The 21,247-nt window shown below is 61.4% G+C and overlaps 2 protein-coding genes across 7 annotated transcripts; one reads left to right on the top strand and one right to left on the bottom strand.

Moving 5' to 3' along the window:
• The first annotated feature begins 406 nt into the window (after positions 1 to 406).
• AVPR2 (arginine vasopressin receptor 2) lies at positions 407 to 3,028 on the top strand. Of its 3 annotated transcripts, none has more exons than XM_047714849.1 (5): positions 407 to 624; positions 820 to 958; positions 1,058 to 1,111; positions 1,466 to 2,347; positions 2,550 to 3,028. In XM_047714849.1, the coding sequence occupies exons 3-5, from the start codon at positions 1,087 to 1,089 to the stop codon at positions 2,753 to 2,755; spliced, it is 1,113 nt and encodes a 370-aa protein (XP_047570805.1). In that variant the 5' UTR covers positions 407 to 624; positions 820 to 958; positions 1,058 to 1,086; the 3' UTR covers positions 2,756 to 3,028. The 3 variants fall into 3 exon arrangements, with proteins under 3 accessions (XP_047570805.1, XP_047570804.1, XP_047570806.1); XM_047714850.1 differs by having other exon boundaries at positions 607 to 624; positions 846 to 958; XM_047714848.1 differs by lacking the exon at positions 820 to 958.
• A 264-nt stretch (positions 3,029 to 3,292) lies between these two features.
• ARHGAP4 (Rho GTPase activating protein 4) lies at positions 3,293 to 20,000 on the bottom strand. Of its 4 annotated transcripts, XM_047714793.1 has the most exons (23): positions 19,611 to 19,999; positions 14,869 to 15,076; positions 14,629 to 14,791; positions 14,440 to 14,502; positions 13,988 to 14,170; positions 13,164 to 13,292; positions 12,849 to 13,070; positions 8,758 to 8,859; positions 8,449 to 8,640; positions 8,270 to 8,354; positions 8,080 to 8,107; positions 7,738 to 7,840; positions 6,909 to 6,969; positions 6,729 to 6,806; positions 6,503 to 6,637; positions 6,293 to 6,398; positions 5,964 to 6,197; positions 5,804 to 5,877; positions 5,533 to 5,716; positions 5,311 to 5,403; positions 4,925 to 5,039; positions 3,575 to 3,832; positions 3,293 to 3,530 (listed from the first exon to the last, which is right to left on the bottom strand). In XM_047714793.1, the coding sequence occupies exons 1-22, from the start codon at positions 19,675 to 19,677 to the stop codon at positions 3,602 to 3,604; spliced, it is 2,856 nt and encodes a 951-aa protein (XP_047570749.1). In that variant the 5' UTR covers positions 19,678 to 19,999; the 3' UTR covers positions 3,293 to 3,530; positions 3,575 to 3,601. The 4 variants fall into 4 exon arrangements, with proteins under 4 accessions (XP_047570749.1, XP_047570748.1, XP_047570751.1 ...); XM_047714792.1 differs by having other exon boundaries at positions 3,293 to 3,832; XM_047714795.1 differs by lacking the exon at positions 4,925 to 5,039 and having other exon boundaries at positions 3,293 to 3,832; positions 19,611 to 20,000.
• Positions 20,001 to 21,247: the final 1,247 nt, after the last annotated feature.

Raw genomic sequence — 21,247 nt, 5'->3', positions numbered from 1 at the left:
GGCGGGTACCTCGTAGGCCCAGGAGGAGCCCACACTCCTGAGCTCTCACCCCTTCCGTGCCGGGGCCCAAGAGGGACAGAGAGAACCTGGCGTGAGAAAGGAGTCAAACTGTGCCATGAAAAAGCAGGGTGCCCTTCAGTCAGCCCCACCCATCTCTGACCTCAGTTTCCCCACTTATAAAATGGAGCCGCTGAGCTAACTGATCTCCCAGAGTCCTGCTGGACCTGATCTTCCGAGGGAGGTGGGCCCTGTGGGCGCAGGCGTGGGCCCGGGTCGGGGGGGAGGGGTAGAGCCCGCTTGATGGTCACACCCAGACCAAGCTGGGGACCCACCTAGGAGGGCTCAGGTCCTCAGGAGTGGGGGGAAAGGAGTCCCGTGGACAGACCTGGGAGGGCCGGGACAGGAAGGGCAGCACAGGAGGCCAGGAGCCTACTTCCCCGTGCCACAGGCAGGAGGCCAGGAGAGGCACGTGGGGGAGGGGAGGGAGAGGAAGTCCCCTCCTGGGCAGGTCACTCCCAGAGGCCGGGCTGGGGCGGGGCAGGAGATGGAGAGCAGATCTGAGCTCCTGGGCCACCTTCTCGCCGGCCACTGCCCAGCTGCCCGGAGCCCAGAGAACCCAGCCAGGTAAGGGGCTTCGAGGGGTCCCAGGGACAAGCTGGCCTCTCCCCTCCAGCCCCTGCCCTCCCATGGCCGCCTCTCCCGGACTCCCTCAGGGTGTGTGGGGGGAAGGGGTGTCTGTCTGGCTGCCTCAGATCCCGCGGGCTGCCCGGGTGGGTCCTGGGAGGTGGGTCCTGGGATGCGTTCGTCCATCTGTCTTAGCCGGCTTGGTACGGGGGGGAGCACAGTGGGCCCGGGAGTCTGTGGCTGACTCAGTGTGGCCAGACGTCACCAACCTGGATCTGACTAGGGCTGTAGCCCCACGTCCCCACTGCTGGAACACGTGCACACACGTACACAGGTACCCCGTCACCTGACCCTTCTCGGGGCCCCTGTCTAGACACAGAACGCAGCTGACCCCTCTGATGGGAGGCTGAGCTCAATACCATGTTTCCTCCAGGCGATAGAGACACCTGCCCTGGCCCCATCATGCCCATGGCGTCCACCGCCTCTGGTAAGGTTCCTGCCCCTGGGCCCCCACCCATCCGCCCACCCACCCCTCCATCTGCATGAGCCAGGCAGGCTGAGTGGGGTTGGATGAAGCAGAGAAGCCCCTCTTTCTGGGACCCCCTCCCCCCTCCTCTCTAGGCTCCCTGGGGGCTGGGGCTGCCTCTCCCTCCCTACCACATGAGGTGGGAATGGAATCTGCTGGGAGTCTGGAAGTGGGAGGCTGGAGGGAAGCAGAAGGCCCAGGCTGATGGCCGCTCGAGCCCCTGACTCTGCCTGACCAGCTGGAATGTCCTTGGGCCCAGGGCTCCCCGTGCAGCACACCCCCTAATTCGGCCCTCTTCCTCCACCCCTTGCCCAGCTGTGCCCTGGACCCTCTCTGACCCTGTTCCACCTGGCAACAGCAGCGAGGGGCTGCTGGACACGCGGAACCTGCTGCTCGCCCAGGCGGAGCTTGCCCTGCTCTCCACGGTCTTCGTGGCTGTGGCCCTGAGCAACGGCTTGGTGCTGGGGGTCCTAGCACGCCGGGGCCGGCGGGGTCGCTGGGCACCCATGCATGTCTTCATCGGCCACTTGTGCCTGGCCGACCTGACCGTGGCTCTGTTCCAAGTACTGCCCCAGCTGGTATGGGATGCCACGGACCGCTTCCGTGGGCCAGACGCCCTGTGCCGGGCCGTCAAGTACCTGCAGATGGTGGGCATGTATGCCTCGTCCTACATGATCCTGGCCATGACGCTGGACCGCCACCGTGCCATCTGCCGCCCCATGTTGGCCTACCGCCATGGAGGTGGGACTCACTGGAACCGGCCGGTGCTGGTGGCCTGGGCCTTCTCGCTCATTCTCAGCCTGCCCCAGCTTTTCATCTTTGCCCAGCGTGACGTGGGTAACGGCAGTGGGGTCCATGACTGCTGGGCCCACTTTGTGGAGCCCTGGGGCCTCCGAGCCTATGTCACCTGGATCGCTCTGATGGTGTTCGTGGCCCCGGCCCTGGGCATTGCTGCCTGCCAGGTGCTCATCTTCCGGGAGATCCATGCGAGCCTGCTGCTGGGGCCAGCAGAGAGGGCCGGGGCTTGCCAGGGAGGGCACCGGACAGGCAGTCCCAGCGAGGGGGCCCGGGTGTCAGCAGCCATGGCCAAGACTGTGCGGATGACGCTGGTGATTGTGATCGTGTACGTGCTGTGCTGGGCGCCTTTCTTCCTCGTGCAGCTGTGGGCAGCGTGGGACCCGCAGGCGCCCGTGGAAGGTGGGTGTGGCCACAGCTAGGACTGTGGGGGATGGCTCAGGCCTGGCCACAGAGGCACCCGGGCCCCCACGGACACGGCGGGCCTTGGGCTCAGAAGCACCCGCTGGCTCACGCGGATGGCTCTTCCCAGTGAGCAGGCGGGGTCACCACACCTCCGCTCGGGCACCCTCAGTCCCAGCCTGGACTCTCCTACCCCCCACAGAGGCCCCCTTCGTGCTGCTGATGTTGTTGGCCAGCCTGAACAGCTGCACCAACCCCTGGATCTACGCCTTCTTCAGCAGCAGCGTCTCCTCGGAGCTGCGGAGCCTGCTCTGCGGGGCCCGGAGTAGGGCCCCACCCAGCCCAGGGCCCCAGGAGGAGTCCTGCGCCACTGCCAGCTCCTTCCTGGCCAAGGACACTTCCTCCTGAGAAGTCAGGGGGCGCCTTCCTTCTAGAGGCTCTGTGAAACCCCGCTGCCCACCTGGAGCTGGCCCTGGGAATGCCAGGTGTGGGGCAGCAGCGGGGTTCCACCCCAGCAGGGGACCGCCCCTGAGATGGAGGTCCCAGGGCCCCCCCACCCCCAGGAAGGAAAGGGGGCGGGGCCGGAGGACTTTCCTCTCCCCCCACCGCTCCCCTCTTCCCAGCCTCTCTAGCTCCCCTCAGCCCTCCCCTCTCACTTGCTCCCCAATAAATGTTCCAGCTCTTTTCGAACCGGTGACTCTCCTTGGATCAGAGTAACGTTGGCTGTGAGGCAGCGTAGAAAGACTCCCTCCACCAGACACCGGACCTGGTGTGCGGGTCACCCCACGATGCCATGCCCTGGCCTGGACAAGTCTGTGCTGAGAGACCCCTGGTGGAAGCTGCTGCAGCTGCCCAAGCTGCTGCCTTTGCTGAGCGCCCGCCGCCTGCTGCTGGCCGCCCAGCTCCCACCCCGGCGGGCGCCGAGACAGAGAACCGGCTCGCGTGGGGAGTCAGCGCACAGGCCTTTATGAACGGCAGCCGCCGCCTGCCAGCTCCCACCGGCACCGCACTCTCAGCGAGGCAGACGCAGGCCCCGGCGCCCACCACCCAGCTCGCGGACAAGCCCTCACGGAACAGCCACGGAGGGGCCCGCCCCAGCCTCCTCCCTTCTTGGCCTCCCGAGGGGCCCAGGCCGGGGCTGGAGCAGGCGGGGCCGCCTCTGGGCAGATGGACCCTCCTCTGCGAAGGGCCGGAGGGCCAAGGGCAGGAGCCCCAGCGCCGGCTGCACGGGGCCGGGGAGAAGGTGGCAGCACCTCAGTGCTTAAGGGGCGAGTCCGGGCTCTGGGGACGGGATGCCGAGGGTGATGCCAGGACCCCGGAGCCCCGGGAGAGGCCTTTGTTCCTGCCGAGGCGGCCACAGGCTGGAGGCTTCAGGCTGCAGGGCCCGGGGCCAGGGGAGCAGGTGGATGCCGGCCCAAGCCCTTGGCGGGCGGAGGTCTTTCCCAAGAGCTCCTTAAACACGGAGTCCATGGTCTGGGCCACGGCCTAAAGGGGAGAAGAGAGAGGGAGGGCATCTGGTGAGAGCCTCCCCCAACTAGCCAGCTCTTTCTCCCATCCCCGGTCAGGGGCTCGCCCCCCTGAGCCAGGAGTGGGGGGCCTTCTTCCCTCTGCCGCCCAAGTGTCCACTCGAACTCTTTCTCATTCCGAAAACAAAGCCCTTGGCCACCTTCCTGTCACCACACCCCTCCTCTCCGTTGGCCCCAAAGCTGCTGCCCCTCCTTCCCTGTCCGGTTTCCCTCCTGTCACTCTTGGTGTTACTGTCACAGCCTCCTCTGGGGACAGCAATACATCCCCCCCTCTTCTCATACCTACTCTCACCATGGCTGGGATCACAGCCACACCTTGGCCCCAGGGACCACCAGCGTGCTGGAGCCTCTCAGGTGAGTGTCCCCCTGCAACCCACCCGGCCCTGCCTGCCGCCTGCCTCCCCTCCCCCTCCCCTCCCCCACCTACCACCAGACTCCTGCTTCCCTGGCATGAGAGTCCGTGTGGCCTAGGTCAGCCCCTGGTCCCCTGACTCCTAGGCCGGGCCACTGGGCCACAGCCAGCGCGCCTCATGCTCTTGGGCTCTTTCCTCCAGTCCCCGCTATCCCGAGGGCTTCTGCTCACTGGGAGCCCGGAAGCACACGTGCTAGGCCCATGAAAGCAGGGAGCTGGGTCTCCCTAGACTCCCATTCTCTCCCTCGCCAGCTATCCGCTCCATCTGTCCATCTCCTCAATCTGTCCCTTCTGTCCTCCTTAGCCACCAAGTGCCTGCTAGGCCACTACTGGTCACCTACCCTGGCTCCAGATGCCATGCCTGCCTGGGACTCCCGCTTGCCATTTCCTGCTCAAGAACCGAATGAGACCCCAGGTCCCCCTCCACTCTGCTTTGGGGATCATCCTTCCCTCTGGGCTCACACCCCTGCTGGCCTGTCCCTCCCCGGGCTGGGCCCCGCCAGCTGGTCTGAGGCCAGGAAGGGCAGACTTGAACCTCGGGAAGAAAGAGTTTGGTTCCTAAGGGGGAGGTAAAGACCCCCCCAGGAGAGGTACCCCCCCACCCCCACTATCTGCCACACACCCACTCTTGGCTCTCACCTTGTCTACCTCCACATATCGCTCCGGGGAGGTAGGGACCAAACAGTGCCGTCTATGCCCAGAGGGCCCCCCGGAGGTGCCCAGTGGGGCCTCGGGCGGGGTGCATGGCTCTGGCCTGCAGGGTACAGACAGGGCATGGCCAAGGGAGGAGGAACAGCGAGGCTGGCCCAGCGGGTCCATTCTGTCCTTTGGTGTCCCTCATGGACAACTGTCCCCCAGCCGAGACCCTCTCCACGTGGCCTAAGCCAGACCCCAGCCCCTTCTGACTCCACCCCACACCTTTGCCTGGCACAGGGTTGGCTACCCAGTGGCAGTGCTCAGGCTGAGGTGGGTGAGTAGGGCCACCAAAATGAGTCTTCCCGAGGAACCATCCTTCCCTCGCTCACCGATGGACGAACTCCATGGCCAGGAGGACCTCTGGACTGCTCACCAGCTCCCCTGCAGCCTGCGGCCCCTGGGCCACCGTGTGCTTCTCTGCACTAGGGTCAGAGAGACCACCCGCAAAAAGTGCTCATTCCTGGGGCAGGCTCTGGGGGCCGGCGGGCTCTCAGGGCTGGCCCAAAGTGGTCTGGGCTGCCCCAAGCCTAGGGAAGCTGGGACTCACTCACCTCCCGGGCATCGTGATGTACTTGTGTGGGATGAGTCCCCGGGCGCCCGCACACTCGCCCCGCCACCAGTCGCCCGAGGCCCGCTCGTGCAGCCGCAGCACGTCCCCGCGCTGAAAGCTTAGCTCCTGGGCTGTGCGGCCCGTGTAGGCAAAACAGGCCACGGCCTCCACGACCCCCTCCAGGTCTGCGGAGAAAAGGGGGTTGAAGCTGGGAGGCGAAGGGCACACCCAGGGCGGTCAGGAATCGGCACCTCCTCCTCCCCGCTCCTCACCATCCTCCTGGGCCGTGGTCCCGGCTTCCAGCTCCGGCTCGTTCTCCCCAGCCAAGCCCTCCAGCTGGGCATCCCTGAGGTCAGAGTGAGGCATCTGCGTGGATGAGGAGGCTCCCCTCTGCTGCACGGCCCCCCCAGGCCCCGCACACAGAGAGCATACCCCAGACAGCTGGAGGAGGGCGGGGCCATGCACTTCTCATAGGTCGGGCCCGGCAGCACGGCCACGGGCGGGAAAACCCGCGATGGCTGCACGATGAGGGTCTGCACCAGCTGGTTCACGCGACCCTGCAAGGCTACTGGGTCCTGCCCGGCGGGCACGGGCAGCAGCGTCGGCCCGAAGCACACGGCCAGGTTGTAGGGGTCCATCATGTTCTCGTCGCTGTACTGCGCCAGGCTGGGGGCACACGTGGGTCACAGGCAGTGAGCACCCCGCCGGCTGCTGTGCCCCGTGCCCCCCACAGTCCTCCTGGTCCCCCAGAGCACACTCACTGGTTGAGGAAGGTGAAGAGGTAGCGCAGAACGACCAGCGCTGGCGCAGGCAGCTGGGTCAGGAGGCGGCCCACGTGCTCCACCCGCTCAGCCACAGCCTCCAGCTCTGTGGCCCAGGCCGCCCCCGGGGGAGAGAAGCGCGGGAGTGAGGCCCTGGCCACAGGGCAGTGCCCCCCTCCACCGCCAGGACGCCTCACGCCCGGGCCTCACCTGCTGAGGCCAGCAGCTCTCCGAACAGGTCCGGAGGGAAGAGTGGGGGGTCCAGGCTCCGGAAGTAGAGCTTCAAGACCCCTGCCACTGCGTCCAGGTCGTGGGGTGTGCAGCCTTCCACCAGTGGGTCCTCCCCTAGGGGTGACGCAGGGCATAGGAGGCCGATCGCACCAGCTCCGGCTGTCGCCCCTCTGCCCGCCCCTACCCCGTCCAGCCGGTCCCCTACCTCTCTCGAAAGCGTCACGGATCTCTGAGACCCGGGGCTGGGCACCTGACACCCGGAAGATGCCCTCGTGCTGCAGCCCTGGGGGAGGAGGAGAGCCGGTGGGTGCCCGCTGGGTCCCCTCCCCAGCGCCTGGGGGGTCGGGTGCTGGGCGGGCAGCAGGGAGGCCCGGGTCTTGCTTACCATTCAGGTTGATGAAGCGGACACAGCTCTCCACCACCAGGGGCACCGGCTGGCCTGAGCTCTGGGGACAGAGAGGGGGCTCACTTCACGGTCCCTCCTTGTCACTGGCTCCCTTGTATCTTCTCTAAACAAGCCACGATGGTTATTGGCAATGCGGCCTGCCACGTGGTTTGTGAGACTCACCCCCAACCAACCTCGAGTCCACAGACATTGCCAAACTCTTAAATGAACCACCCGCAGCGCGTGAGCACATCGCAAAAACGCTCCCGCTGTTTCTTCTTTTCAGACCCTTCTCCCTTCCCTCACTTCGCCGCCTAGGACACCCAGGGGCGCGCCAGCCAGAGCTTCCTCCTCACGAGCTCCTTCCTCCTCCCTCCTGGGCTTCCTCCTCACGCGCTCCTGCCTGAGGCTTTCTGTGGAGGCCTGGGTTGTTGTTTTTATTAATTTGTTTTTAAGTGTTTTATTTACTTATTTGTGAAAGAGAGAGAGGGGGAGAGTGCGCACGCGCGAGCGGGAGGCCGGGAGAGGGGGAAGCAGACTCCCTGCCGAGCAGCGAGCCCGATGTGGGCCCTGATCCTAGGACCCCGAGACCGTGACCCGAGCCGAAGGCAGCGCTTCACCCACTGGGCCCCACAGGTGCCCCTCAGTACACGCCTGGTGCTAAGTGAAGGACGTTCCTTGCAGTCGGGTCAGGCCTGACAGAGGCCCGTGCAGGAGGGGTCGGTCGACCACTAGTCAACAATGGAGGCCACTGGGGTCATGGGCCGGAGGGAAGCCAAAAGGCAGGGCAGGGCCTGCACGTGGCTGGAGCGTGAGCCGGAGCCAGTACCTGGATAAACTTCTCCATGTCTCCCCCGAAGAGCTTCTGGTTATACTGGGAGCTGGGGCGGGGGCGGCGGCTCTTCTGCTGTTTTCTCTGTGTGTACTGGGCCCTGTAGCGGACGGCAGCTGGCTCTGAGGGGAGGGCTACGGAGAACAAGATGCCCCCCACCCCTCCTGGAGCCCAGCCAAGCAGGGCCCTGGAGCCCACGAGTCAGTCTAGAACCCACTGGGCCACAGAACGATGAACAGCAGAGCTGAGCCCCAAGGAGAGGGTACGTGGGGACATGGCAGCTTGTCCCTGTAGAAGCCACCCCTGAGAACACACGGGCCGCACGCAGCGGGAACTCACCAAGACACGTCCTGCTCGTCCTTTTCACCTGGGGGTAGAAAACAGTGGTGCGCTTTGCAGGTCCGAAAGAAAGGCTGGCAGAGAGGAACGTGGGCTGCGTGGGGGCCCGAGGCAGGAGAGCTGAGGGCGGGAGCCACTCTGGGCCCGGGGGGCTGGGAGGGAGCAGCCCAGGGCCAGAAGGGGGGCCCACCTCGCTGAATGGCCTCCTGCAGCTTCTCATGCTTGGCCTGTAGCTTGGCGAGGACACTTCGCCCGCTCAGGTACTCCTGCAGTTTCTGGGGAGCCCAAAGAAGAGTCCGAAGTTGGAATCCCAGCTCTGGGCCCTCCCTGCTCCCCGCTCCCGCCCGCCCCCCAGCTGCCCCTCCCCACCGTGATGTAGAAGGTCTCAGTCTCCTGCTGCTGGCCCCGCCTGCGGCCGGCCTGCCGCGCACCCGCATCCGAGCTGGTGGACTTGAGGGACTCTGTGGAGGGGCTGGCTTGGAGGGAGTCGAGCGCGTCCCCGTCTTCTGCCGCCGCCGCCTCCAGCAGGACCTGCAGTGTGGCCTTCAGAGTCTTGCTCACCTGGGGCACAAGTGAGGGACAGAAGTCCAAGTCAGAAGGAAGGGGGAGGGGAGGCGATGGCCACTTGGCTCCGTGTCTCCAGGTCCCGGTCCCCACCCCGAGCCGAGGTATTCCTACCTCCTCCGTCTCTATGGTCTGTCGGTCCAGGCGGCTCTGGATATTCTGGGCTCTGGGCAGAATCTCGTCCCGCAGCTCCATCTCCAGCCGGATCTCAGCCACCTGTGCGGGGCAGTGTGTGGGGCACTGAGGGCTGAGCTTGGGGCCACGAAGCTCAGGCGTGGCGGTGGGCTGGGCAGTGGGCACCAAGAACTCTGGGCCTGAGGACAGCATGCGCGTTTCCGCTGCCGCAGCAGCTGCTGTCCAGGACCCCTGGTTCTTGACATGTAACATACCCGGTTCTCCCCAAGAGGAACAGGCTCCTCCACGCCCGCGCACACCAGTGTACAGACACTCACAGCAGTGCTACTCCTAAAGGCCCCAAGACAGAAGCGAGCCCAATGCCTATCAGATGAGGGGGTGTGGGGGGATGGGGGAGGGGGTGGGGAGTGACTGCTTCCGGGGTCCAGGGTTCTTTTTGGGGGTGAACGTGTTTGGCAATGAGAGAGTGGTGATGGTTGCGTAACTCGGCGAAGATTCTAAAACCCGTGGAATTGTATGCTTTAAATGGGCAGATTATATGGTATGTGATTCACACCTCAATAAAGCAGCTGATCATTTTTTAAAAATGTGGTCAAGAGGGCTGGGGTGTGAGACAGAAGAGGGAGAGCCTAGCGAGATAAACGCCTCATTCTGATCAGGCAGAAATAGGTTCCCTGTAGCAAAATGTGAGCCTTCGAGCCGCTTGCCCTGTGGGCAGAGTGGAGGGTGGGGAGAGACCGGCTTTAAGAAGTGAGGAAGAGGAATGCCTCTCCTTCGAACATTAACCACTTTGAGAACGCTGACACTGACATCAAGTTCAAATGGAGAGCTAAGAGTTTGCTGAACATGCCCTGCTCTCTGTCCTCTGTAAGCCCCACTGGAAAGGGGCGCAGGAAGGCCTAGGTCACGGGGATGCCGGGGGTTGGGGTGCAGCAAGGCCGGCAGTGGAGATGCCATAGAAGTGAAAGATTTGCACACTTGCGTTCACAGCAGCCAAAAGCAGGAAGCAGCCCAAGTGTCCACCAAGGGATGAATGGAGAAGCAAATGCACTCTGTCCATACAAGGCCATGATTTTCAGCCTTAGAACGGAAGAAGAGCCTGTCACAGGCTGCGACATCCAGGAGCCTCGAGGACACTAGGCGGAGCACCACTAGCAAATTACAAGAGACAAATAGAGTATGAGTCCACTCACGACAGTGAGCTAGATTCAGAGAGACAGAAAGTAGGACAGGGGGTGCTGGGGGGCTGTGGGGAGGGGGAGCAAGTGTCTCCCGCGGACATAGTTTCAGTTTGGGAAGATGTAACATGTGCTTAACGTCACTGAACATCACACTTAAAAATGGTTAAAATGGGGGCATCCGGCTGGCTCAGTCAGTAGAGCGTGCAACTCTTGGTCTCAGGGTCTGAATTCAAGCCCCACACTGGCTACAAAATTAAAAAAAAAATCCTTATATGAAATGGTAAATCTCATGTATGTTTGACCAGAATTGTAAAAAAAAAGAAAGAAAGAAAAGTCTCTCCAAGCTCTAGGAGACACTAACATTAGAAGACCCTCCCCCCAGACCCATACAGTTAGCAGAAAACTAGAGATTTGGCCTCTGGAAAGGATAAATCAGAGGGATTCTGGACTTAGGGACACTATTCACAGCTAAAGAAGGGGATAACACTTCCTACCGATGAGAAAGAAGCGGCCGCTGCCATCTGGCGCCGCCCAGATGGGACATGCTGTTACCCTACTGAACATAAGGAGTGTCACAGAGCATCAGCATCAGACAAGGTCACTCTGTGACCACGAGGGCTGATGACAAAAACAAGAACACCTTATAATCACATCCGAGTAGAGACAAAAACAAGAATTTTGTCCGAGCCACAGAAATACGCAAACCTCCCTCTGTTCAGGCTAATAACAATGTCTGCGGCTTTAGCCTCCCTTCACCCCCCCACCCCCCCCACCTCCTGCCTTCTGGATAAGATTCCCGAAGACATCCAATCAGAGTCGCCCCAGCTTCCTGACAGTATCTGGGCCAGAGCCAGAACCAAGTCCCTCCCCCAAATCCCATTAGTCCTTCCTAGCACCCTCTTACCAGGACACCCCAAGATCCCCACCATGGGTGTCTCCCTCAAAGCAATGGTCTGAGTCCCTGACGGAAAGCCCCCCCACCCCGTTGACGAGCTCTGCTCATGCACATTCGCTATCTCATCTAATCTACCTGTCAGCCCCTCCTCTTAAATATGACCTCATGAGGGACGCCTGGGTGGCTCAGTTGTTAAGCATCTGCTTTTGGCTTAGGTCATGATCCCAGGGTCCTGGGATCGAGGCCCACATCGGGCTCCCTGCTTGGCAGGAAGCCTGCTTCCCCCTCTCCCGCTCCCCCTGCTTATGTTCCTTCTCTCTCTGTGTCTCTCTCTGTCAAGTAAATAAAATCTTATTAAAAAATATGACTTCATGACCGAGAATTGCCAGCCATTTGAGGGAAGCTCTAAAATGAAAGAGAAAGGTGAAAGTGAGCTCTTTTCTTTTTTTAACTGCAAGAAAACAAGAGAAAATGCAGAGAGCCGAGAAAAACATCAAGAAAACAAACATGAACATTTCAGAATGATTTCAGAAAATATGATGTCCACAAAACAAGGAGAAGGGGTTATTTTAAATAGGAATTTGGAAAACAGAATAGAACTCTTCGAAACAAAAACTACGAAAGTAAATTAAAAAAAATTTTCAATAATGGATTGAAAGAGATAGTTGAAGAAATCTCTAAGACAGCAGAACTAAAAGAAACAGAGGTGGGAGAAGAGGAAAGAGAACAGATAAGAAAATTAGAGAATCAACCCACAAGGTCCAACATCCAATTACAGGAATTCCTGAAAGTGAGAGAAAAGAAAATTGGGGGGGGGGGAATGATCAAAGGAAAATATAAGCCCCAAACATAAGGCCACAGTACTCTAAACCCACAGTGCCCACTGGTGGTCCAGTCCTGTGAGGGGAAAAAGGATCCTTAAGGATCAGACTGCGTCATCGGTGGGAAGTCCAGCGATGCCTTTCACAGTCGAAGAGAAAATGATTGTCAACTCAAGATTCTATATCCAGCTAAACTAGCAACCAATTTCAAGGCTAGAATATGGGCATTTTCAGACAAGTGAAGTCCCAGACTGCCTGGGAGAGGAGGGGGAGGAGGGAGAGGACCCGGTGGTAGGGCGGTGTGGGAGGCCTGTCAGCTGTGGAAGGAAGTTCAATGCGAACACCTTGAGGCAAGCACCAGAAACTGCAGCTAGAAGATGAGCGGGAAGTGGCTGTTCCTGGGGAGTGGAATCAGAAACAGAAAGGGTGAGTCAGAGAACTGCCACGGCCCATTGTAAGCCTTGAGCAACATTTGACTTTTTCAACTACGACTCGGATCAGAATACAGATTAAAAAGCCAAAAGCTCGCGTGCCTGGGTGGCTCAGTGGGTGAAGCCTCTGCCTTCAGCTCAGGTCATGGTCCCAAGGTCCTGGAATCGAGCCCGCATCGGGCTCTCTGGTCAGTGGGGAGCCTGCTTCCCTCTCTCTCCACCTGCCTCTCTGCCTGCTTGTGATCTCTCTGTCAAATAAGTAAATAGAATTGAAAAAAAAAAAAAAAAAAAAGCTAAAAGCTCCGTGTAATCCCTGTCATTCGCAATGCCCATTTGGACAAACCAGGGAAAACAACAGCTCAGGGACATTCCACTGCTTGTGTGGTTTATTCGCCTTCAGCTTGGCATTATGAAGTGTCTAAAACATGCAGAGCATTTGGGCAAAGACTACACGGACAGCTAGATGCCCACGGACTACCTGGTGTTCAGCCGGAGATATTTTTGCTGTGTGTGCCGTGGTGGGGAGGCGTGCGTTCGTTGGCTGAGGCTTCAAACGCACGCGGCAAAACTTCCAGAGAGCGCGTTTGCCTCGTGGCCATTGAACGAGGGGCTGAGAAATAAGCCACGTCCGGCAGCTCCGACTCCTTAGCAAAGTGGGGTTTGTTTGCCTCAAACGCTTTACAGTGAAGACCAGAGAACACAAAGCCCTACACGTCCCTGCCTGGGGGCCGGTGACCCTCACCTCATCTCCCTCGTGGGGGTGGTAGTCAAAACGCTGTGGGGGACAGAAGGCGACCGCATGCACCTCCAGCACCTTGGCCTTGTCCCCTGAAGGGTCTAGGGCCTCCACGGCCTCTTCCAGGCTGCCCAGGCCCTGCATGTGGGAGACTTGGGCGCGGCTCTCTGCTGCCACATAACTCCGGAGCAGCTGCGCCAGGGCTACGTGGAAGCCTGTGTCGCAGCACTGGGGAGGAGGCAAGCACGCGGCTTGGGCGGGTCCCCCCGGGCTTGGGTTCCCGCCCCCCCTGCCCCCTACTGCCACTCCCACAGTACTCACATCCATAAGGTCCACGACGTCATGTAAGTAGTAGTTGCTGACAGCGGCGTTGACACTGGCCAGGCTGAGCAGGTACTCGTTGCGCGCCTTGGTGCACTTGAGTTTGTGCTCCAAGAACTTGGCCTGACGCTGCTCAAGACCACACAAATACAGCAGGGTCACCGACTCGGCCAGCCGGCCGGGCACTGCCTCAGTCCTTCTGCGGAATCTCCACCTCCAACCCCCCCATGCGGACATCTGCACCGGGATGTCCCCCAGGCCCCCCAAGATACACGGCCCAGAAATCTCAATGTCTTCCCTTGCCCCTCTCTGCCCCACCCTGCCACACAGAAACCCTCCCATCTTGGGCCAGCGACCCCCATTCTGCCTCCGCTCCTCTGGGCTCGGCACCTCCCCAGCCTCTTAGGGACCACCTCAAACTCTCCGTGCACACTCCCCAGTCACCCATCCTCTGTGTCTTCTCGTCTCTCTGAGACCTGGCAGCACTAGGTGAGGCAGGGGTGGGTGGGGCAAAGGCTTCCCTCCTCGACAAAACCAAATCTCTCTTCCCTCCAGCTGGGTGGGGCAGAAGCGGGAGCACCGGGAAGATGGTTCTCCGGTCCCCCCACCCCCCACCGCATCTACCAGTCCGCTTAGGGAGACCTTGAAAGCCAGCAGAGCAGCCTAGGCCCAGCCTTACCAGACGGTTGTGACTCTCCTCTCCCTGGCCCTGCTTTCTCCCTCCGTGCACCACCTCCCAGCAGGCCCCAGTGAAGGCCAGGGATTCCAAGGACAAAGCCTTGAACCAGAGCCTTCGAAGACAGACAGGGGCCCTCCAGGCCCACCTTTTCCACCAGCCGCCCTCCCTTCTTGAGGGAGCTCTTGCGGAGGGGCCCTGTGTCGGTGGCCGTGGCGGGGGCGCCGGTGGCGCTCCGGCCCGCCCGCTTTTCCTCCTGCCGCTCAGCTTCCCGGAGCTTCACCTCAGCGTTCATGCTCTCCGTGTGGTATAGCTGGTACGTCTTCTTGGCCTGCAGAGAGGAACGGGGCCGGGCTGCCCTGCTGAAGGCCATGGCCACAGCCAGCCCTCTCCCTCCTCCTCCCAGCCCGTGGAGGATTCAGATCCTATAGCTACCCGATCCCACGGAGGCACTTAGCCCCACCGCCCTGTGCCCAGGAACAGGGACAAGGGGCTGTGCTTGCAGTCCCCCAAAGCCAGGACCCTGCTGGGCCCCCAACCCTCTTCCTTGAGCCCCGCCTGGAGGCCCCCCACCCGGGCCTCCCTCGGGCCCGGGCTCACCGTCTGCAGCTCTGACACCACCTCCAGCAGCTCCTCCTGCAGCTGCTGCTCCAGATCCTTGCTCTGAGGGTGGAGGGGCCGAGTGTGAGGGTCCTCGGAGCCCTGCCGGACACACCCCCGGGCCACCGCCCGCCCCCCCACCGAGCCTGGGGCCACCCGCACCTCCCGGGCCCAGGGCAAGGGCCTCACCTTTTTGACCAGGCGCCCCACATCCTCGGCGATGTGACTCAGGCGCTGGGCCAGGGGCCCGGCCAGCACCTCGCCCAGGGTGGCGCTCTCCCGGCTCTGCTGCCGCGTCTGCTGCAGCAACACAGCCCAGCAGTGCAAGGGCGACAAGAGCGACGGCTCCTTCCTGGGGCAGAGGGGCGCTCAGACCGGGCGCGGGGCCTCGGGCTCGGCCGCGGTCCCTCCTGCCCCGCGAGGACCTACCGGAAGCTCTGGTGCTCCCGGCTGTTGCCCCCAAGGCGGCCGCCGCGGCCGGAGAAGCGCTCGGCCAGCTTGTCCAAGCCCCGGGAGTACTCCAGCTCCACCTCGGCGCGCCGCCGCAGGAACTCGGCCAGCTCCTGCAGCAGCTCCCGCCGCAGCTCTCCCTGCAGCTCCAGGCAGCGCAGCTGCTCGCCCAGCTGCCAGCGCATCTCTGCCGGGGGGGGGGGGGGGGGGGGGAACCACAGCTCAGCCCCGGGGCGTGGGGCGGGGGGGGGCGACACCCCACGACCCCAGGGTAGGGGGAGAAGGAGGCTGGACCCCAGGGAAAGGGACCTCTGGGCCAAGGCTAAAGGGAAGCGGCCAGGCCCACGCAGCTGAAGATCGGGAAGGCTGCTCTGGGGAGAGAGGGAGCCTGGGCGCCCCGGGAGGGCGGGGGTCCTTGGGGATGGTGGGAACACAGAGTGGCCCAGCCCCATCTCACCCTGGCCCCAGCCAGGTGCCTTTCAGTTGGGCTTCCCATCACTCCCTGCTGCTTGGAAAGCCCCTGAGTTGTTTGCCCGGCCACTTCCTGCCTTCTGGGTGCCCAGGACCGCAGGCGGAGTAGCCTCTCCTGAGACACCCAGACACACGGGTCTGCGTAGGGGCAAAGCTGCCGTGGCATTCTGCCGAAGCTGCGGTGCACTTGTGGCCTTAGTGGCCAGGAACCCTGCCCTTGGTCCCCAGGGGGAAAGGGCGGCCCTACGGGGAGAGCCAACGGCCAGGGCAAGCTGGCTGGAGCAGACAATGAACGGGCTGAGAGAGCTGGCCTGTTTTTCTGCCCCCTGGTTTCCACTTGCCATCACCCACCCACAGGGCACCCTCCGACACACCTCCCAGCAGAGAGCCACACCCCGGGCCCTCACGCTGCTGGCTTTTGACACCTTATCGCTGGCTTGATTTGGCAACACTGCTTTCCCCCTGAAAGCAAAGAACCGCCTGCATAACAGGCTTAAGCAACCTGCTACAAATGGTTTTGCATCCCCCCTGCAGGGTGCCCAGGTGGGCACCAGGGAGCCCTGCTAATAACACTGGGCTTCTGGCTGATGGGTGGCCCACTTACTCATCTCCACCGACACACCCAGGGAGGGACAGCAGTGGATGTCTCCTGTCTGTAGACTGTCTGTGCCAGGCATGTTCAAGATAAGGACATGTAGAGGCAAAGAGGGTTGACCAAGTGCTTTCCCTCATGATGCTGGGATGGGAATGGGGGTACAGATCACAAGGGGACAGGGTTATCTGGGTGGCTCAGTCAGGTAAGCGTGGGACTTCAACAGCTCGGGTCCTGATCTCAGGGAATCTGTGCTCAGCGGGGAGCCTGCCTGTCTCTCGCCCTCTGCTCCTCGCCCCACTCTAGCTCTCTCTAGCTCCCAAATAAATAAACAATATTAAAAAAAAACACAACAGATCACAAGTGGGCAGGTATAGACTAGAATGTCCAGGAGCAAGGGGCTGGGGAGGCAAACAGCAAGGTGATGTCAGAGCTGGAGGTGGGGCAGGAGGGGTTTTCTTCGTAGCCGGTGGTCCGGAGGTGAAGGAAGTGACAGGGGCTGCGCCACCATTTGGGAAGAGTGTTTGGGTCTAAGAAAACGGCGAAGGCTGTTGGAGCCAGCGTGGCGGCAGGGGAAAAAGTGGAGACGCGTGAGAAGCCCGTGGTGAGGGAAGGCCGTCGGGCTGGCCCTAAGGGAGAGAGAAGCCACAGGACCCAAGCCATGTGGGGAGGTCAGGCAGAGGTCAGGTGACAGACAGAAAGTGCCTGGCCCAGTGGGCACCTCCTAAACCAGTCCAGGCAGAAGATAGTGAGGGCTCAGACCAGGGAGTGGGCCTGGGAGGCAGTGAGGAGGGGCAGGACCCAGGGCCCACTGGAAGACCCCACTGTGAACAGCTCAGTGATGGGACCGTTGGCACTTCTGTCCTGCCGGTGAGTTCCGGGGGGCTGTGGGCACGGGACAGCCCCCAGGGGCGGTGCGTGCCCAGCGTCCTCATCACCTCCTCTGATCTCCCTCTGGAGAATGTCCCCTTCCTATTCTCGGCCCCTGGATCCCTCTCCCAGATGTGGCTGCCCCTCGCCCCATCCCTCCCCCAGCAGGGGCCCTGTGATGGGCCCCCGCGCCCCAGTAGTTGCGTCATCACTGGAATTACTAAACAGGAGCGCTCTCCTTCCAGTGTGGGGTCAAGCTGGGCAAAAAGAAGCCAGAGGTGGGGGGTGCTTCCCGACACTGAGACCAGCGGGGAGCAGGGCAGAGCTGGGTGAGCCAGAGTCTCCTTGTACCATCTGAGGCCGGACTCAGGGGCCAGCTCTCGGCGCCATGGGCCAGGTGGAGGGGGCTGTACGCCGCTGGCCATCTGGATGTTCTTCGGCCAATCAGGGTAACATTTTGGGGCTAAAAGCACATCTCATTTCATCCTAAGAAACACGTGAGATGTCCCAGCTCACCTCACCCTCCTCGGAGACCAGCTGCAACTGAACACAGCTGAGCAGGACAGCCGTGTGTTGACGGGAACCCAGACCTGCACCACACCGTGGCTGGTGTCGAGAAGATCCGTGACTGGGGCTTGGCCCCCAGCCTCCAGGCTGTCACTTTCCGGCTCTCAGATCTCAGCTCGAACATGCTCATTGCCAAGCCTTCCCTGACCTCCCCACAAACCAGGTCTGGCCCTCCTCCCGCCCCCCTTGTGGACCGCTGTGCTTTCCCTTTACAGTGGCTGCCGTCATATTCGAACGTGATTGTGGTAGGGGTTGTTTGCCGTGTGTCTCCCCCGCAGGACCTGCGGGCCCCCCAAGGGCAACGGCAGGTTCTCTTGCCCAGCACCACATTCCCGGGGTCTGGGACAGAAGACACGCATGTGAAACTTCTGTCCAAGGAAGGACGGGGTCCACACACACTTGCATCGCCAAGCTGGGGCCTGGGCCCCACCAACACTTCCTGTGAGCGAGGCCTACGGTCTCACTTCTGCTGACAAATAAAGCAAAAGAGAAGATGGCCACCGAAACCACGACTACGCTGACCTTTCAGAATTTAGGGTGTCAAGACAGCGATCTGGGGTTTGTTTAGTATGGTGACAAGTTCTGTGGGGGGAGGAAGTAGAAGGTAAAGGCACTGGAGACCTAGAGCAGCCAAGGAACAGGCTGTAAGGACAGCCTGGCTCACATTCCCAGTGTCTCAGTGTGAGTTAACTGGTCTGTATTTGCTGACTGAACAGTTTCCAAAGTCCTTCAGCTTCCTGACATTCGGGGGAAGCAGGATGGGGTCATTATCTCCACCTGAGAAACGTGGAAGGCAAGGTCTGTCTCACCCTGCACAAAGTCACTTCAACCTGGCTCGGCCATTAGGCCGCCTTTCCCAGACGGGGGTGCGGGGGGAAGGCATACTTTTTGGTGTAAATTGTTCACATTGTATAATTATGGTAGAACCTGCATCTCAGCGCACGGCTCAGTCGGTTAAGGGTTTGCCTTTGGCTCAGGTCATGATCCCCGGGTCCTGGGATCGAGCCCCGCATCCAGCTCCCTGCTTGGTGGGGAGCCTGCTTCTCCCTCTCCCACTCCCCCTGCTTGTGTTCCCTCTCTTGTCTCTCTCTCTCTGTGTCAAATAAATAAATAAATAAATAAATAAAATCTTAAAAAAAAATAAAAAGAACCTGCATCTCTGGGTGGGAAGGAACTTCAAGGATCATTTCCCTCTCCCTCCCAAGGGTTTTTATTGCCGTGTGACTGTGTGCAAGGCACTTTTCCCCGAGTTTCAGTTTCCTTCACCGGTAAAACGGGTCAATTAAGAGTGATATATAGGGTCACACATCTGAAAACTCGGGGAAACATTATGGTCCCAGCTGCTGGCACTTGGACCGCCCTGGGTAAGACAGGCAGAAGAGGTCCACTAAGAATCTGAAAGCAGGGCGCCTGGGTGGCTCAGTGGGTTAAGCCGCTGCCTTCGGCTCAGGTCATGATCTCAGGGTCCTGGGATCGAGTCCCACATCGGGTTCTCTGCTCAGCAGCAAGCCTGCTTCCCTCTCTCTCTCTCTGCCTGCCTCTCCATCTACTTGTGATCTCTCTCTGTCAAATAAATAAATAAAAAATCTTTAAAAAAAAAAAAAAGAATCTGAAAGCAAATTTGCACGTGATTTGCACAAGTGTTTTTCAGAACCCAAGGAGGTCGACCCTCAGAAGGCATCCAAGCTGGCCCTGCCGAAGCTCTACCGCTGATACCCACAGGCCAGCGTGACCCAGAGACAGAGGCCCCCAAGTCCAAGAGAGGGTACAGGAACTGCTTCCAGGCACCTTAGGCACTCACACTCCCCTACCTGGACCTCCTCGGCAAATTAAAGGTGCTCGATTTCACTCTGGCTAGAATGCCACTTTCGGGGGGCCCCCGTGGGCCCCCTTCCCTCACTCGGGCTCTTGGGGTAGGTGCAGGGAGAACCAAGGAGGGCACAGCAACCAAAGGAGGGGAGGGAGGACGCAAGGGAAAACAGTCCACAGCTGAGACCGAAGGGGCTCGGAGAAGTGGGCAAAGGGCTCGCGGTCGGGGGTCGGCTCGGGCTCCCTCAAGCCCCCTCCGGAGGTCGCTGGGGGTGGGGTGGGGGAGGGGAGGGGAGGAGCAGCGGGGCCCTGGGCCAGCGGCGGGCCTTTTCCGGCTCCCTCACGACCCTGGAGGCGGGTGGGGGGGGAGCTCGGCAGGCACCCGGGCCAGGAGCGCCCAACGCCCTCTCACCTTTCACTTGCGCCTCGTACTCGGCCTGCAGCCCCCGCTCCCGGCGCAGCTTCCCGTGCGCGGCCATGGCTTCCGGGCGGCCGCGCCGTCGAGCCCCACTGCTCCCACGCGGCCGCGAGCGGGCCGGGCGCGGGGACCTGGGGCTCTGCAGCCCGCACCCCCGCCGGCCCCGCCCCGCCCCGCCCCCAGCGCGGTTCGGGGGGAGGGGCGGGCCACGGCCTGGCACTGGCCCGCGAGGGCTTTCCGGCGGGGTCCCCCGGCGGCCGGACCCTGCCGCCCCCTCGTGCTGGGCGCTCGGCACACACCCCGGCTGCCTATGCCCCGCGCTCAGCGGCCAAGCCGCCAGGGCCCCTGTGAGAGCCTCGACGTGGTCCTCAAGCTGGCACTCTCCCGCTGCCATTGTCCCACCACCACCACCCCCCCGCCCCCCGCAGAAGATTGTCGGGTCACCACTGCCAAACCCCACCCTTCACAGCATGGCCATGAGTCCCGAATGCCAGTAGGCAGTGCCACTATGGCTGCTCCGGGCCCTGGACTCCCCTGGGTCGCCTGCTTCCCCCTAGACCCCCAGGACATCAGATGGAACCCACACATCCCCAGTCACAGCCCTGAGAGATAAGCACAAGGAGACTGGAGAGCCGGGTGTCAAGTTCCCGGGGAAGGGCGGGGTGGGGGGTGGCGAAGGAAAGTCAGCACCAGAGATTAGAACCTCAGCCATTGCTCCCTCAAGCCCCCTCCTTGCAGGGAGAGCACAGTTTGACTAAGGTTCCCCTTCTGCTCAACCCCATAGGGAGGAACAAGCCTCATTTCCCCATAGGTAGTTACCACTTCCTACCACTTCCTGCTGCCGGAAGAGACTCTTCTGCCTTCTTTCCGCTGTTGCTTGCACCTGCCCTTAGGCTTGGGGCTGGGGGTTCAGCCTTCCTCTTCCCCCCTCAGTGTAAGGTCTTAACAAGCCTGGGGACAAATCTTGGGGCCTCCCTTATTCAGGAGTGCTGGATCTCCCTCCACCAGCCTCTACCAACCCTGAGCCAAAAGGCAATGGATTTTCTCCGTTGAACTGGGAAGGCAAGCTGCACGCGGCCATTGACGAACCAGACTAGACATCTGTCTGAGGTCGGGTGGGTGGGGAATCCCTGGGGTATAGATGGTGGGAGAGGGGTGAGGCCATTAGGCTCCAGAATTATGCCCAGGGAGCCGAGGAAGGTCTGTAGGCACTAGTGCAAGGGGTCCAGGCAGGTATGTGTGTGCATGGATGTCAAAGTCAGGCTCAGTGCAAACGTGGGCACATGTGACCTCGACCTGCAGCTGCAGAGTGGGGTGGGGTGGAGGAGGCTGCGCAGGTCCTTCCTGCCTCTGAACTATGAGCAGTTCTCTTGCCCAGAAGGGGAAAACATACCTCCTCAGTTCCCTGCTCACCCACCCCTACTCCTGCCCAGGACCAGGGTCCTTCTCTAAGACACCATGTGTCCACAGGGCATGGGAGCTGGCCAGACACCAGCAGGCCCAGGACCTGGGCTTCCAGGAGCTGGCCTCAGCAGTACCACTGCTGGAGTCCTCTAGCAAGGCAGGCGAGCCTTCTGCCCCTTCCCAAAGCACACCCGACCCCAAACCCCGTGTGTCAGGAACCCGTGCAC

Source organism: Lutra lutra, chromosome X, assembly GCF_902655055.1.
Source record: "Lutra lutra chromosome X, mLutLut1.2, whole genome shotgun sequence".
NCBI lineage: Eukaryota > Metazoa > Chordata > Mammalia > Carnivora > Mustelidae > Lutra > Lutra lutra.
This window is presented reverse-complemented; position numbering and strand designations above follow the sequence as displayed.